Source organism: Raphanus sativus, chromosome 4, assembly GCF_000801105.2.
Source record: "Raphanus sativus cultivar WK10039 chromosome 4, ASM80110v3, whole genome shotgun sequence".
NCBI lineage: Eukaryota > Viridiplantae > Streptophyta > Magnoliopsida > Brassicales > Brassicaceae > Raphanus > Raphanus sativus.
In genome coordinates, this window is record NC_079514.1 from 18,009,139 (window position 1) to 18,026,930 (window position 17,792).

At 32.5% G+C, this 17,792-nt stretch overlaps 2 protein-coding genes and 1 long non-coding RNA gene across 5 annotated transcripts; all 3 read left to right on the forward strand.

Moving 5' to 3' along the window:
- Positions 1-433: 433 nt before the first annotated feature.
- On the forward strand, positions 434-3,112 carry LOC108829813 (uncharacterized). 3 transcript variants are annotated; one of them, XR_008944708.1, is made up of 10 exons: positions 434-512; positions 920-967; positions 1,045-1,395; positions 1,588-1,652; positions 1,731-1,804; positions 1,887-1,956; positions 2,058-2,155; positions 2,251-2,491; positions 2,582-2,692; positions 2,774-3,112. It is a non-coding gene; the product is annotated as an uncharacterized LOC108829813 (long non-coding RNA). The 3 variants fall into 3 exon arrangements; XR_008944706.1 differs by having other exon boundaries at positions 436-512; positions 1,887-1,939; XR_008944707.1 differs by having other exon boundaries at positions 436-512; positions 1,601-1,652; positions 1,887-1,939.
- A 3,512-nt stretch (positions 3,113-6,624) lies between these two features.
- On the forward strand, positions 6,625-9,384 carry LOC108853340 (probable polygalacturonase At3g15720). The gene is made up of 10 exons (XM_057008111.1): positions 6,625-6,654; positions 6,759-6,878; positions 7,493-7,630; positions 7,732-7,875; positions 7,982-8,011; positions 8,100-8,307; positions 8,399-8,480; positions 8,597-8,705; positions 8,929-9,042; positions 9,157-9,384. Exons 1-10 carry the CDS (start codon positions 6,625-6,627, stop codon positions 9,382-9,384), a joined length of 1,203 nt encoding a protein of 400 aa, XP_056864091.1.
- A 5,188-nt stretch (positions 9,385-14,572) lies between these two features.
- Positions 14,573-16,125, forward strand: LOC108852636 (uncharacterized protein At4g15970-like). The gene is made up of 3 exons (XM_018626134.2): positions 14,573-14,880; positions 14,980-15,345; positions 15,540-16,125. The coding sequence occupies exons 1-3, from the start codon at positions 14,629-14,631 to the stop codon at positions 16,020-16,022; spliced, it is 1,101 nt and encodes a 366-aa protein (XP_018481636.1). The 5' UTR covers positions 14,573-14,628; the 3' UTR covers positions 16,023-16,125.
- The last annotated feature ends 1,667 nt before the right edge of the window (positions 16,126-17,792 follow it).

Consider the following 17,792-nt stretch of genomic DNA (forward strand, 5'->3'; position numbering starts at 1 on the left):
GATCCAGATTCGTGGGCGAATCCTTCTCACCCGGGGGGACCTGATGCAGCAACATCATAGCTTAAACAGCAAGTTTCCATTTTCTAGTTATTTCCTTTTTACTTAAGATTTGTGTTTTGCCTTTTTATTAGGTTTAAGAGTCCTATATAAGGAACTCTCTTATGGCTTTTGTAAGATAGATTGATTTGAATAAGAATTCAGTTTTCTTTTAAGAGCTTTCTCAAGCACTGCGAAGAGTATTCGCAATCCTAAGAGTTCTAACGAACACTGCGAAGAGTATTCGCGCCCTTTATCCCGTTTTTGAAGTTACCTTCAAGAACACGTCACCAGCTTCTCGATCAAACCCTTGATCTTGAAGTTTCATAGCTTCCGCTCTCCATCAGATTTCCATTGATGTTACACCGTGATTCTAGCTATTCCATAAAAAAAGTTGCAGTCAATTCAGTATATTTGCAGTCAGAGATAAGTTTAAGTTGATATCATAAATTTTTAGATCATGGTTCCGGAAAGGAGTAAGAGCATTCTCTGGTTTTAGTATGGTTTGTTGATATTATGGCATGGTTATTTGAATGATATATTATGTTTATCCACATACCTGTTCTTGAATTGATCGTAATTTAATAAATACATGTGCTTCCGTACGATAGGTGGGAAGTTTGGATGTTATAAAAGCTAAAACGACAGCAGTGTTAAGAGTAGCGTAAGTGGAAAGCATATGAGGAGTCCGTTTGATTACCAAAAAAAATAATTGAGTTTGAGCTTTGTGTTTAGGACAGTGTCGTAAGTTGTGTTTAGTTGAGTTTGATAATCATATCAATGAATTATTACATTTTGTGTGTATGTGAATTGTTCCATTTTACTTACTGCTCTCTTCATTTTACTGTTCAGTTTCTGACTGTGTTATCTCTGTTTCTTCTAGGATACAGATGTAGAGAAGCTCCAGCAACGCTACTACTCTAATCTCAAGGTTCTGGTATCTTTTATCTCCTGCATCTTTACTATAGGCAATGAACGTCTTTTTATTTTGTTTTCTTTGATTCACAGGTTTACGGTTCTTGGTCGACATGCGCGGTGTTGATATTGATGACTGAGGGATGAATCGTGACTTAATGACTATTACTTATTATTTGTTATGAATCTTCATAACTGCAATACCGCGTATTTGTAGAAAAGAAAGAAGCCCGCCAAGTTTGACACTTGCCCATGATTAAATTCAGTAGACATGTGCGCTTTTGTGTGATTCAATCTATATATACAGTGGTGGTCTGTGACAATTGAGAGAAGAACAAACTGGCAATGAAGAAAACAACACAAGCCTCTGACGCTCCAGTTGCTCAAACCGGCGTTATGTACTCTTGCCGATGGGGTTAAAGTGAGTTCTTTCACTATTTCAAGGTACTATATCACCCAAGGCTCTAAATTTATCTTTGACCGTGACTATTATGTGAAAGAAGAATTTCTAATTTTGTCAATTGTTGTTTGGTGATATGAATCCAAGGATTTTTTTTTGTTTGAACACAATTCCAAGGATTCTTTACTTCTAGAAAGTATTGCTGTTGGATCTATTAATAAGAGTTTTTGGTCAAGTTTATGTTGGTAGAAAGGTGGGCTCGGTCACTGTTAATGCTATATTTGGCCCGAGAGCTATGGAGGTCTGTTGATTTGTGTTTCCAAATATAGCAGCTTCGTTTGCGGTCGTATGGCTGTCTTGATGAGTCTTCTTCTGCCAGGTGGCTTTAAAGTTTGAGCATACAAGCAGCACAGGACGTAACCATGGGCCACCGTTTGAGTGGCAAGTTTACAAGTGCGTTCTATTCTTCTGCCTGTTTGAATACTTGGTTTATAAAAGAATATGACAAAACTAATATCATATGTTTATTGTTCAGGGCACTTGGTGGCAGTCATGGTGTACCACGAGTTCATTTAAAAGGTCGGCAAGGTAATTTTTACGTGAAGGTATGTTCACTTTAGCTAATTTTTACGTGCTGGCGTCATTGATGATAACCTCGAGAAGAGCAAACCCAAAAAAGTAAAGTCTTGAAACGTTATAATTGCAGACGAGCTGCTCTGGCGGAAGAGTTGTTTGTGTTAAGACAAGTGGATGAGTTTGAGGCGAAAGGATTAAGTCCTCCACCAAGGAGAAAGAATTGATTTGGTACTTACCTTTTTATTATGCAAAGCAATGTTTTTATTTATATGATAACTGAATGATAAGAAGAGACTGGCAAGAAAGCTGAATGTTTTTATCAGACATAAACGTTATTTTAGGGATTTGGCTTCTCCTGAGGCTTCCGTTAGAGAAGCAGCTGCTATCTCCTTGGTGACGAGGCTGCAGGAGATTCAGAAGCAGTACAAGATGTTGCCTGATAAGGAATCTGTTGACGGAGGATTGATGCTCGAGGCTCAGAAGAATGATGGGTTGGATAACTGTGCACCGCATCTCAGATACGCTCTAGGCAGGCTTATTCGTGGTGTCTCTTCTTCCAGAGAGGTTATCTCCTTCTCTGGCTCAGTTTTAGTATCAAGATCTTAACTTTTCTTAACTTTTCTATAAAAGAAAACTCATTTTTTTCTTTAATAGTGTGCAAGACGAGAATTGTGTTGGGGTTGACATTACCTGTTAGCTTAATCTCTAGCATTAATTTGTGAATTTCTACTGCAGCTCATTTCTGATTCATCCATGAAGGGACAAGTAAGTAGCTGTTTTGTGCTTTTTTGTGTGTAACTTATGATGTAGAGACTCTAAATGCTTTGGTTTTGCTATTTGACACAGGATGTAAAAGAATGCTTACTGGGCAGGTTGTTTGCTTATGGTGATCTAGCATGATCTGAAGACTAGAGAATATACATAGCCCAGTTTGGAAGTTGCAAGTTCACTGACAATTTCAGTGGATGTCAAAATCTTGCCAACCAAAAGGTTCTTTGCAAAAAACAATTTTGCAACAGACTGCACAAATGTAACTGTAATTATTATAATATTCTCAATTATATATTATAAGATAAAAATATTCTTCTTCATTGTCTACAGAAGAGAGAAAATTTAAGTAATATTAGTGTTTTATTATAATTTCCAGTGAAAAAAGTAGAAGAGAGAACATGTTTTTACGTCTAATGTACAAATCGTTTTGCACATAATCTCGCCTCCAACCATCAAATAAGCATATCTATAATTGACTTACCTCTTCATTTGCTTTCTCCTGAATTTACGTACCATGTTTCTTCCGATTCTGAAATGACTGGAGCACAAGCTGAATCAACAACTTCTTCTTTCTCCACTATATGCAATCTGTCTGAAGGCTTTGTTCTGCGATGTTTAGGGTTTAAGCCTAATACACCTACTGGTAAGTGAGCTCGATTTCTAATCATATCTGTTTTCGTTAAACTAAACCGATTTATTCTGTCATGCAAATATATTAGTTAGTCACATATACTAAACTAATATTCAACTTATCAAAGACTTCAACTGATGACAAAAAGGCTAAAATGTGGTCGAAATTACAGAAAATATTTGAAGTTTAACAACATAAGGAGAAAAAAGATATTACGTCAGCCCACTTTTTGTTTCCTAATATATAAAATATTTTTATAAACATGTTGGACATATTTATTATTAAAAAATCATATCTACGACAAAATAGTGAAAAACAACAATGAGAACTATGACAAATTGATATTTAAATTGGAGCAAAACAACTTAAATACAAATTGAAAAAAAATAAGATTACAAAAGTGAAAGTACAATATAATTATAACATATAGTCCTCAGGTAAAAAAATATATTTTCAATTATAATATTTAATTCTATCATTATTAATATTATGTTCTATTTTAATTATAGTATTTAATATACGGTAAATACTTAAAAGATATAAAACTGAATAAAAATAATAATGCTTGTGAATATAAAAGAATAATTAAATCATAAAAATGCAGTTAATCTTCAATTTTTCTGATGTAAAACATTCAAGATTATTATATTTAGTTCTGACGTAATTGACATAATATTTGATTTTAACTATAATATCTCATATACTGGAAAGAATAAGAAATCAAAATTGGAGAAACTTAAATAATTTCTGTGAAAATAATTTTTTTTTCATAAATCAGAAACTTGAATGTACAGTTGATATTAGGAACAACTAATTTTGAAATAATAATATTTTAAATCAATTCATAATTATTTTTAACTTATAATATATATATATATATATATATATATATTAAACCAGAAATGATATAATTGTTTAAACTGCATAAAGTTTTCTGAAAACTAAGTTAAAATATTATGAAATTAAATCAGATAGATATTTAACTGCTAGGCAAGTTTAAATTGAATATTATACAATACTATTTATCATATTTGTAAATGATAGGTGTTTTAAACTTTTGCACATATTAATAAAATATATTAAAGTTTAATATATTATATATATAGTGATTATATATTTCTCATAATGTTAAACCAACAAGAATTTAATAAATGTAATTAACCTTTGTAAAGTCTATAATCAGTAATTATGAATTGGTAAAATTAGATTGAAAATATAAAAAAATATATCTTTCTATATATTTTTGACTAAAATATGTATTTTTATAAAAAATGAATTATTTAAAATAAATATAAAAAAAACAAAGTTATCACATATAGCCGCGCGTAGCGCGGCCACGGACCTAGTATTAGTTAATGACAAAGACTTCCATAGCATGTACGAGTTCCAAAGAATGCAATTGTAATGCCTCCCACCATCTACTGTTAATAGACCTTCAATGCCTGCATACTCTGTATGTGGGCTTTAACTTTGCAACATATGGTGCGTTCTGTTGCGTTAAATTTTGGAAGTGTGAATATATTTTTATTGACCATGTACACCATATTTTTCCTTATTTTGGATTCATTTGCAAGGTATCATAAATCACTTACCAATCGATTATACATAATTCTATTACTCTAGCTCAGACAAAATTTGTTTTAACTTTTTCTAGTTGTGTGAACATAAAAATAAGTATATTTTGATGAAAAAGATAGCTAAATCAATTTTTTTATTTTTTAAAAATATACCGCAAACTGGGATATTATGCCAGTCGTTGTGGCCAAGTGTTGAGAATATAGCATGTCTATGGGAGCAAAGTTCCTCAATCAGAAATTTAATGTGAATAGAAGAAAATTTAGGGAAACAGTAGGAAAAAGATCTATGTGAGTACATCTCTAAAATAATTTGATCGAACAAGATTAATATTAATGAAAATTAATAAAAAGAACAAAACACAAAAGAATAACAATAGAGATAGAGTAATCTAGACCTCTAGTAGGTAAGTCAAATTACGCTCCTCAATAATGAATTTGGTTTTGTCTTTTATACTGTTAGTTTGCTCTAACTACTCCACGTATCTAGGGCACACATGACATGCCTTGCTCCGAAGATCTCGGTTCGATTGACCGTGAAGTGACCAGGACTTTGATGTTTACCTATAGACTTGGAGCTTGCTATTTTGTGCTGCAAAGTAGCCTTTTTGGGCTGGGTTTTGCCAATAGGCCATATCTTGTTACTTCAGTATGTCGTGAGTGGTTTTTTTTTCTCAGCTAGATTTATGTGATTGATTCTGCTCCAACAATGTCCATCCAAAATATTATAAATGTAAAACCATCCGCTGATCCAAATGCTAACATGGAAATCTACATCATGGAATCGTTATCCGTGAAATTATTCATCAATATTACATTACATATGTTACGGTCAACTGATTTTTATATATAATTAATATATATATATATATATATATATGACAATGTAAATAACGATTTGATTAGTATTTTAAAAAATCCATTTAACCTTTGCTTTTAGATGTATTGGATTTAACCGTTATGGTTAAGATCTTTTTCTGAATTATACTATATTTTCTTTTGAAGAATAAAAATGTTCTTTTAATACTAAAAATCAAAGAGATGATTTTTAATATTTTCATAAAATTTAGTAGAGAATAAATTCAAAATAAGAATAAAATGGGTTATTAAATAAGTGAGTTTAGTAGAAAATAAAGTCAAAACAAGAATATAATGGGTTATTAAATAAGTGAGTTTCATATCTTTAATTTATCTTAGACAATAATATTTATTTTAATGCTTACAAATAATTAAAAAGAATATGTATATTTTCGATATCAGTTCTATTAAGTTACATATAAATAATAATTACGTTTAAAAATATCATTAGGTTAAATCAATCTGATGATAATATACACCCAAATCAAATTATACATTGGATTTTTAGTGCATTTTATTTTTTTCCGTTTATGCATTTTCATCTCTCTTGCAACTTATATTCTTGATTGTTTATATAGTATTTATTTCTTAAAATTTTGAATGGAGATTTTTAATTTCTTAAAATTTTGAATGGAGATTTTTGTCTAAATCTAATACTCTAACTGGATATACATGCATATAGTTTGATACAGTAAATGCATCCCCTATATGTATAAACTTGTTGAGTGTATTTAGGTATAAAATCTGCGAATTTCAGAACAAAGTATATGATTTATAAGTATATAAATATGTCATAAACAAATACATAGACACAACAATACCTTTACATTCACTCATCTGATCATCATCTTTTTCGTTTGTTAATGAAATCATCGTATCATCCTCAGAGAATGGTACATATAATGTTAAATATAGTTTATATATATATATATATATATATATTTCTCTTTGACTTGATATGTTTATTTCCATCTGATCTTGCTTTTGGATATTGTAGGAAATCATAGTACGTGTTGTGTTCATGTTGACGTTAGTCAATTTTGGATTTGTAAATGGTCAAATCTATGATGTCCTTAAATTTGGTGCTAAGGGAGATGGTACTACCGATGATTCAAAGGTATAATATTGCAAAAACATAATCTCAATTTTTCCATTAAAATATTATCTATTTTTTTAAAAAAAATTATAACACGACTCTTTAGTTTAAACTCTATCAAGAGAAGCTATAATAATTTCCAGCGAAAAAGAAAAAAAGAAAATTATAAGCCTATAAATTTTAGAATCATGTTTATTTTTGGAAAAGAAAAGTGATGACAGTGTCCGAGTCGGCATCCGATCCGACCAGTCAACCACTAAGTACGCCGAGTCGGCATCCGGTCCGGTTTTTAAAACATTGGATGACACTGAAATTTTGAGATAATTTTCTTGCACTATAAATAATTTTGAATCAAAATTTTTTTTCATTAAATGAATGTTCTAAAGGATTGGCCATGATTCCCAGCCATGATTGGCGCCATGTTTTTGTATAACGGTTTTTTTTCTTTTTGAAAAGATAATAATGGTTTTCTTGTTAAAAACTTTTAGTAGTCTAACCAAAAAATGATCTAGCCATATATTTACTATTATTTTTCTATTGTTACTCGTTCCTACAAGTAGATCATAATTTTGTTACAAATATTTAGTTATTCCTCTACTAATTTGTATAAATTTGTTTCTTTCTTTTGGGAAAAGGCTTTTGTAGAAGCATGGAAAGCTATGTGCAGTAGTGGTGGGAATAATAAAACACTCCTTATTCCTTCAGATAATACCTTTTTACTACAACCTCTAGTGTTTCAAGGTCCTTGTAACTCTCCATCTGTACAAGTTCAGGTAACACTGAAAGATTAATATTTTTAAAATCCATTTGAAAACTTATTTATTAGAAAACGTTTATGTGTTGATTTGGAATGTATTTTTGATCAACTATACAGTTGGAAGGAAAGATTGTCGCCCCTCTTAACAAAGAAGCATGGTCAGATTTGAAGTCATGCGAATGGGTCAGTTTTAATAAAATCATCGGTCTAACGGTCCTTGGTTCAGGAACAATCAATGGACGTGGTTCATCTTTCTGGGAGGTGAAATATTTTAATATATTAAAAGAAGTGAAATTTCTGTGGTTGTATTTATAATCAGAAAATGTGGGTCTAATGTTTTTTTCTTTCTCATATTCATTCAATCCAGGACAATACGCCAGCTTCTAAACACCCTACTGTGAGTACATATAGTTTTTATATATTAAATTGACTTTAAAATTCCGCTACTAAAAGCTCATAGCGAAAGGTTCTCTTTTATATTGTAGCAATTGCATTTTCAAGGATGCAATAATCTTGAAATAAATGGAATAACCTCATTCGATAGCCCGAGAAACCATATCTCAATCAACGATTGCAGACAAGTCAAAATCACCCAGATAAAACTTATTGCGCCTGGTGATAGTCCTAACACCGATGGAATTGATATTTCAGCATCAACTGATGTTGAAATATATGACACTATGGTTGGAACAGGTACGTAGTTAGATATCTCTCCTTTTTGGGATCACTAAATTTCCAATTTAAATGGTATAATATGGCTATACGTATTTCAAAATCTTTGCAGGAGATGATTGTGTAGCTTTGAACAGTGGAAGTATAAATATCTCCATCACAAGGATGCAATGTGGTCCTGGACATGGAATAAGGTATATCTTTGATCGTGTATGTTTTCTTGGACATGGAATGAGGATGCAATGTGGTCCTGGATATTAATTTTTAGGTTTTATAACAAATTTGTTCTTTACGTTTATGATTATATTAGTGTGGGAAGTTTAGGAAAAGATGGAGAAGAATCTATAGTTGAGAACGTCCAAGTGACTAACTGCACTTTCAACGAGACGAACAATGGAGCGAGAATTAAGACATGGCCGGTAATAAATCTTTAATTATATTTGTCTATATAAGAATGAAATGAAGTGTTTTTCAAAAAAAGAGAGAGAGAATTAAATGGAGTGGCGGTAATAAATCTTTAATTAAATTTGTCTATATAAGAATGAAATGAAGTGTTTTTTTCAAAAAAAGAGAGAATTATATGGAGTGCTATAATAATGATACGACTTGTTTTACTTATTTTTATTTAATTTTAATGTTTAGAACGGAAAAGGATATGCAAGGAATATAGTTTTCAAGGATATCATACTCACTGAAACCAAAAATCCAATTATAATCGATCAACAGTATATAGACAAGGGACGTATCGACGTAGAGGTAAGTTATTTTCTTTCTTTCAGTAAAATATAAAACTTCTAAGTAGAATTTAGGTTTGCCCAAAAAAAAGTAGAATTTAGGTTATTTTATTTTTGTATATTTTTTATTTAATAGGAATCATCAGCAGTGGCCATTAGCAACGTGACATTCGTGGATTTTCGTGGAACGTCACGACAAGATGAGATTATAAAGATAGATTGCAGCGAAGTCACATCTTGCAAAGATATCGTTCTAGATAGAATTGATATTACTACGATTGATGGAAAGAAGCCAATAGTTGAATGCAGTAACGCGTATGGAAATTCAACCAATGCTTATGATGGTTGTTTGAAGACACAGTAATATATCTTTATATTATTGAAGCCTACACACAAGCCCAACTTGTGATCCATTAGAAAGTTTAAGTAACATGTAATAGGTTTTCTAGAAGTGATACAAATATGTCTTTATATGCTTGTAGTTGGAATCTTTGCTGCTCCTAGTAGCAGCCCCAATTAAACTATTTATATGAAATCAATAAATTATTCTAGATTCCTAAAGTCTCTCTTTCTTTCTCTTTGCGTTTCAATAAAGCTCTTTGAACTATTTTTAGTTTATGTTCAATAATGTCTTTAAGACACAAATCTACCTTGTTTTTGAAATGTTCTTATGATATTAGAACACCAGGGAGTAAATCCTTGGCTTTATAGATTTTGTTATCACGCTTCTTATCAACAATGGAAGACTCATGGTGTGGAAAACAGCAAACGTCAGTTCAAGAAACAGCCTTCAAGGAGGAGACCTTCAAATCGAGATGTTCAAGTTCTACTTACTAGTGGATTATCTACAGTCACCAGAACGTGGGTTATTTGCAAGTTTTTCCAAAACGAAAAAACAGTTTCATAAATATTTCCTAAACTTTTATAAAAGAACTAATAATTATATTCAAACTGAAGAAAAGAAAAAAATTATGAATAGTAATTTATTCAAACCTCAAATTAAGAAGTCATTATATTTATTAACATATTTAAAAAGTGGAACATCTCATCAATTCGGTTGATATTTCATGGAATCTGGATTGGCTTAATGCATATGTTTATCCAGAAGATGTGAAAATCATTAAAGATATAGCGATCAGTCGATCTCATCTCCCTAGTTTCTAGGGATGGCATTCGACACAATCATGTATCTTTACAATAAAATTAGGATATAGAACATAAACAATGTACCCGGACAAGGGACAAAAACATGAATACTACGGACCATATACTAAGCCATTATTGGGAAATGTATGGAAACTGAGATGCTCACCAAAACTGAGGCATTTTGTTTGGCAAGTTATATCAGCTATATTACCGTTTATAAAAAAATTAACAAGCGCGGAGGATTGAATGTGATACACGGTGCATAGTAGAGGAGGAATCCATCAATCATGTGATATTTGAGTGTCCAATGGCTCTTGCAAACTTTGGCTTTGTCTAAGATTTCCTCCCCCCCCCGGCACCCCCATCCCCCACCACATAATTTTTAATTAGCTTCTGTCTTTACCAATATTGACTATCTGTTTTGGAGACTTCCACAAGATCATGATTTTAGTTATTTTCCTTGGATTATGTGGTACATATGGAAAACATAAATGATAAAATTTATACTAACATGAATGGCAACCAATAAGTTTCTTCGTATAGCGGAAGTGGAAGGAGCTTTGTGGCCGAGGATCAGATCATATACACAAAGGAACAAAATAGGTTTGTACCGAATCCTCATTGGCAAACTATGGACTTAACAAAATATTTATGTGTTGATACCGCTTGACATAAGCAAGATCCATTTACAGGTCAGGGGTGGTTCTGCAAAACTCTAGGATCAGAAGACAAGATGTTCGGGGGGGGGGCGATGAATCGCTGAACGAAGCCTTTCACCTTTACATGCAGAATATGAAACTCTGGTTTGAGTTACGGAGTGCATGAAGACTTTACAATTTTCTGAGGTGTTTTTGTGACATACTCTTCTAAATTTGTGAAGATGGTGTCGACACCTGATGAATGACTAGCTTTTTGTACACATATGGAGAAATTTCGGCGGAATAAGACTTTATATCATAACAAGCATTAAGAGAAATCTTCTAAGATGAATATCACATGCTCAAGTATTCATATTTGGGGCTAATCCTTCAAAACCTATTTGAATCCTAAATCTAACAAAGGTGTTTACTCAGACATAGCCAAGCAAAGCATCATAACAATTAAATAAAATTGCATAGAATAGAATAGATGGAAATAAATGTGTTCAAGAAAACTCTCAATAGTAACTCTCTCTCTCTCACAAAACAATGGTGTAAAAACCTTAGGTAAAAACTGTGTCTAAAAGCGTATATGTGCCAAAACACTTAGGCAAGACATAAATACTAAATAATTAGGTTAAAACTCGTCAGTGGTATTTTGGTAAATAGATGGAATGTTGGGTTTCAAGTCGACTGTGACCAAACTGGACTTCTGCGTTTTTCCCATCGTTATCATTGAAGGTGTATCGATCAACGCGTCTCTTTGTGTCGACCTCGGGTGGCGATATGGTCATCTCGGGTGAAATCTCTAAAGTGTTCCAAAATACTCCAAAATCACCATCTTTTCTCCAATTGCTCCTGAACATGTAAATATGCTATCTAGACTCCAAAACAAATTAAATATATCCTAAAATTCTTATATATCATGACTAAAATTGGGTCAAATTCATGGTGTATCATTCATGAATAAAAATTCACGTTCCATGCACAGCTCTGGTGTCAGGTTGTACGGCGTAAGAATCACAGGCCATAATGAATATTTCCTTCCAGACATTTCAAATGGACTAAATCCTTCTACGCATAACCCAAGATAAACATTCTGACTATTACTTGCGAAATCTGGGTGTACTTTGTTCAAATGTTTCCACGCTCTTGCATCTGATGGATGAACGATCTCACCATCCTTCTGGACATGTTATGCATGTCATCTCATCGCTCCAGCAGTCTCCTGAGATTGATATAACTGTTTCAGCATGTCCGTAATTGGTAGGTACCACATCCTTTGGTACGGTACCCTATTCCTCTCACGTCCTTGCGGTTTGAATCTTGGCTTCTTGCAGAAACGACACTCTTCCAGGTTCTCATCATCTTTCCAGTAGATCATGCAATTTTCTATGCAAATGTATATCCTCTCTGATGGCAATCCAAGACTATGAACCAATTTATGAATCTCATAATAAGATTCAGCTGACACGTTGTGTTCTGGCAAATACTCTTTAAACAATTGAGCCCATGCATCCATACAATTCTCAGATAAATTATAATATGTTTTAATATTCATCATTCTAGCTGCAAGTAACAATTTAGAGAGTCCTTCTCTACAATCAGCGTAGATTGGTTGATTTACAGCATCAAACATTTCATAAAACATTTTTGCTTTCAAGTTAGGTTATTCAGCATTAAGAGCAGTTTGATCAGCTATTGTTGTAGTTGTTTCTAAAAATTCATCTGCAACCATGTCGTCAATCATATCATAATCGACCGTCAACTCCTCATCATTTTCATTATGCAACTGAATTGGTTCTTCGTTAGCAGCCATAATATTATTATTACTACTACTAGCTTCATTTCTATCATGACTCTCTCCATGTTGAAACCATATATTGTAATTTGGTGTAAAACTTCGATTTTACTACTGACAAATTTGGTATTCTTGCACTTCCGACTTGGACATAACATCTTACCGGTTTCTTGCGTGAGTGGTGTAGAACAAGCTTGGAACATGAATATCTCCGCACCGTTGAGAAATGCATCCGTTACTCTCCTGTCAGAATCTTTGTGCGTGTACATCCAAATTTAGGTTTCACATTTTTGATCTCTTTTTTTGTGTGACTTTGAAAATGATCAAATGTCATCTTTATAGGAGATTCCAAGTTTAGGTTGGTGAAATTGTACAACTATCTTACAACTACAAAGTTTACAACTTTTTAAGTTCCAATTTACAACTATTTTACAAAGCTTTTACAACGAAATTAGTTTGGCATAGTCCACTAAAAACACGTTTTCACCAACTACTTAACTGAATAGTTATTAAAACAAAGTAAAATATAACTATTGTAAATTGGTTGTTCTTTTACAATATTTTTACAACGTTATTCATTTTCATCTGTATGTGGACGTAACTTTACGTCAATTTTACGACGAAATGGTTACTTGTAACCTTAAGTGGATTTTACTACGAATTTTTATTTCGACGTAAACGCGACGTTGTTATTACGACTCAATATTTTAACAGTTAAATTTCGTAGTAATTCCAATATTTTTTTGTAGTATAATTGCAAATCTCCCAAAGTTATTTACGAAAGTAAATAAAATAAACGTGAGGAAAGGTCTATCATGACAGGTTGATACGGGTGTCAATTCGGGCTGGTCCGGCCCGGCCCGGCCCAAACCCGTTAAGCCCGTAAATATTTGAGTCCGGCTCAGCCCGGTCCAAAAATATTTTGGGCCTATAATTCAAAGTCCGGCCCGGCTCTTATAGGGCTATAGGGCTTTTAGGGTTTTTTTAGACTTTTCGAAAAATAATTTGTCATTGTCATTTCTAGTGTTTCATAATTTTGTGTAAAATACAATTTGAAAGTATTGTTTTGTAAAATTTAGTTTTGATAAATCTTAAACACATAAAAGGACTTTTTTAAATATATCAAAATAAAAAAACTAAATAATTTGGCATTTAAAAACTAAAATCTACATCAAAATCAAAAACCACAAATTCAGAAACAAAAACTAAAAGTTGACAATTAAAATCCAAAAATTATACACTATTTGTCCAGGATCTTGTGATCAAGTGGTAAATATAGAGGTTTAGGACACTAATAGATTTTAGACACCAACACAAATATGTTTGGTTTTATAAAAAGTTAATTTTAGTGACTAATGCATGTGTATTAATTGGCATGAATAAAGATAATATGATCATGTATATAATAAATAATTATATATAATATGTACTATAATTAAATTTTTATTTTAATAATTTTATGTTTATCTATTAGATTAGATAATTGAACATAAATTAATATAATACAATTTTGGCCAAAAATAAATAAAACAGTTCTGATATATATTATGTTGTTATCTGAAAATAATATTTTTAATCATAAATATTAAAAATTAATTTCAATAATAGTCATGGATATATATATTGTAATGAGAAACTTAATTATAGATACATATATCGCCAATTTAAAAATTTAAGAGTATAAACATAACTTATCATGATAATTATTGAAATAATAATATATGTATCAATAAATATTTATAAGATTATTAAGCCCGCATAAGCGGGCCAACCATCTAGTAATAAAGAAATCGCTAAAAAGAAACTCAATAATTCACAATAAGATAACAATACACGATTCTACCACTTTTATTTGTTTTTTGGAATAAGTCTATCTTAACTAGGAGTAAAAATTAATAAACAAACAATAAAATAATAACGAGCATTGCTGTTACAAAAATGCCAATCATAACTTTTGGTCTCGCACGTTATATAAGAACCGACAAAAAAGAAGTCTAAGAAGAAGAAAAAAAAAAGTTGAACAATGAGTTCTTCGTCTTCCTCTTCTTCTTCTTGGTCTCGCAGTAAATGTCTTGATTCAGAATTTATGTTCGGGCAAAGGGAAGTAAAAAGAATCTTGATTCTGTTTCTTTGTTTGTCTGCTTCATGTCTTGTTTTATACAAAGCAGCTTATCCTCTGCAACGACTTAGTGTCAACAATCTCAGTTCTCTTGTCGCTTCTCCCTCCTCTCCACCATTGCCAAATATCAACTCATCAGAGATTTCTCAAGAAACAGTAAGTTCTTATACAAAACTCTGTTTCATCTGATCTCTAGGGTTTGAATCTGTAGTCTTTGGTCTAATTTTCCTTTTGTCTAATTTGTTGTTGCTTCAGGCCAAACCAAAGATCAGTTTCAAGGGGATTTTGGAGAATGCTACGATGAAGAACAATACAGTGATTATAACGACACTGAACCAAGCTTGGGCAGAGCCAAACTCTTTGTTCGATCTTTTCCTAGAGAGTTTTCGTATCGGGCAAGGAACACAACAACTGTTGAAACACGTAGTAGTGGTTTGCTTGGATCGCAAGGCGTTTGAACGATGCTCACAACTTCATACTAATTGTTACCAAATTGAAACCTTAGAAACTGATTTCTCCGGAGAGAAAGTTTACAACACTCCTGACTATCTCAAGATGATGTGGCGCAGAATCGAGCTTCTTACACAAGTTCTCGAGATGGGTTTCAACTTCATATTTACGGTATTAATCAGTGGCTTTAATTCTGTATTTCTCTGTAATATATTTTTTTTAATGAGTAAGGAGGTTTTTTATCCGTAGGACAGTAAATCTCCTAAAGTAAGGTCTAACCATGTAGTTCAATTATCATTTATTGAGTAGACCTCTCTTAACGAGACTTGATTTAGTGGTTTTGATTTGTTTATGTAAATTTATAGGACACAGACATAATGTGGCTTCGAGATCCATTTCCTCGGCTATATCCAGATGGAGATTTTCAAATGGCATGTGACAGATTCTTTGGGGATCCTTTCGATTCAAACAATTGGGTCAATGGTGGCTTCACATACGTCAGATCAAACAATAGAAGTGTTGAGTTTTACAAATTCTGGCACAAATCTCGTCTAGACTATCCAGAGTTACACGACCAAGATGTGTTCAATAGAATCAAGCACAAGCCTTTCATTACAGAGATTGGGATTCAAATGAGATTCTTCGACACCGTTTACTTTGGTGGGTTTTGTCAAACGAGTAGAGACATAAACTTGGTTTGCACGATGCATGCAAATTGTTGCATTGGATTAGAGAAGAAGCTTCATGATCTGAATCTCGTTCTTGATGATTGGAGAAAGTATCTGTCTTTGTCAGAACATGTTCAGAACACGACTTGGAGTGCTCCTATGAAGTGTTTGGAGGACTGAGGATTTTTTTTAATACAGATTTGGATTAAAAGTGTATTAAGAATGAAAAATAAATAAATGTATTAAGAATGAAGTGTCTTTTAGGACTTTAATCTAATCATTTTTCTTTCTGATTGTAGTTCTCAGAAATTTAATAAATGTTAAACTGTTTTGAGTCGCAGTTCGTAAATGTTAATACTTTGGTAGCAATTCAATTTTATATGTAGGTCGGTTCCAACGGCCTGAGTTGGGGTCTGATATCAATAATTATGAGAAACTTGAGTTGGATTGGGCTAAACTAAAGTTTAGTACTATATGAAATCCAACACACTAAAGAAATTAATTCTGCATTTTCAAATATAAGACTAAGCAATGTCTTAACTGACAATATTGGAGAATTATGTAATGAAGAATAGTATTTTTGGATCTTACCTTTCCGTCAGAGTTCCTTCAGCTTCCTATATGCATCATATATGACATTATTAGATAGAATTTCTGCTTAAATTCCTTCTTTAACTTCCCAAGTACATATCTGACAAATGCCATGTTTATCATCGACTTGACACAAAAAAAATTCCCTGTATTCTTTCTACATCTCTTTAGTTGTAAATAATGCTTCCTACTGATGGAGTAGACTTCCATAGCCACCGGCGGTCCGGTTTGTGTTTTTTCTTACTCCTTTCTTCTGTGCATGTCTTTTTTTATCAAAGATTAAAATTGCTCTGGTGTAAACCTAGATCTAGATTTACAGATATGAGCTCGGAGTGATGGTGGTTGTCAGTGTTATCTCACTTAGAACTTTTCCTTCGATTCTAATTGGGATTCTCTCTCATCTTCTCTTGTGTTCCTAGCATATCTGCTTGTGCATAGTGTTTGTCTCTCGTGGTCGGGAAGATGTGCGTATCCTTGTCATCGGTTGTGATGGCTGATTTCTGTTGGGTTTGGTGAAATTTCTGGCTCATGGTTCAAAGATTCGGAGCTACGGCTCTTCCGCTCCTTTCCCTGGAGGGTTTTGAGGTAAAATGGTCTTCTTCCTCCTAGGTTTGTTTTTATGTTGTTGCTCATTGCTTGTGAGGTCGTATACCAAAGAAGTATAAAAAGTTTCAAAGTCCCCCAAAAATAAGTTCGATTGATGGTTTGTGCTTATCTCCTTCCTCATTCTGCGATGAATTTATTTGCTTGAGTTTTTATTTTTATTTTTATTTTAGGTTTCTATCAGTGTTTACTCTTAATCTTTGTTTAGGGTGTAATTTTGGTTTCAGATAATTCTTGTAAGTATGCTGGCTTTAGTTTCTAGAGGAATTGATGTTCCTGCTGGTTCTGTGTTTCAAACCTGTATTTTCACCCTTGTATAATTTATAATGATTGATATATTTCAGTGTTAAAAACAAAATATCGACATGACGCCTTCGCTACGATAGTATGGTTGTATATTTGGGATAGAATGTGGCTATCTTAATATTTGCCAACTCGTTGATAAGAATATTGTTATAAGTATTGATCCATCTGGCATACAAAGTTATCTATTTCCATTGACCTGTCGAACCATGATGGTCATGGGAAATTTACATTTCTTAAGCCAAGGATTGTTGGCAATGGTGGATCTAGAAAGTTTTATTATGGGGGGCAAAAAATTTAAACTTTAGAGATGAAGTATATTTAACCCTAGATTTGATATTTTAAGGGGGGGGGGGATTTATCCAATTTCTCCAAAATATATTATAGATAGTAAAGATTTTAAAAAAAAAAAATCCATAGGGGGCAGATGCCCCACCCTTGTGGGCTGTACAT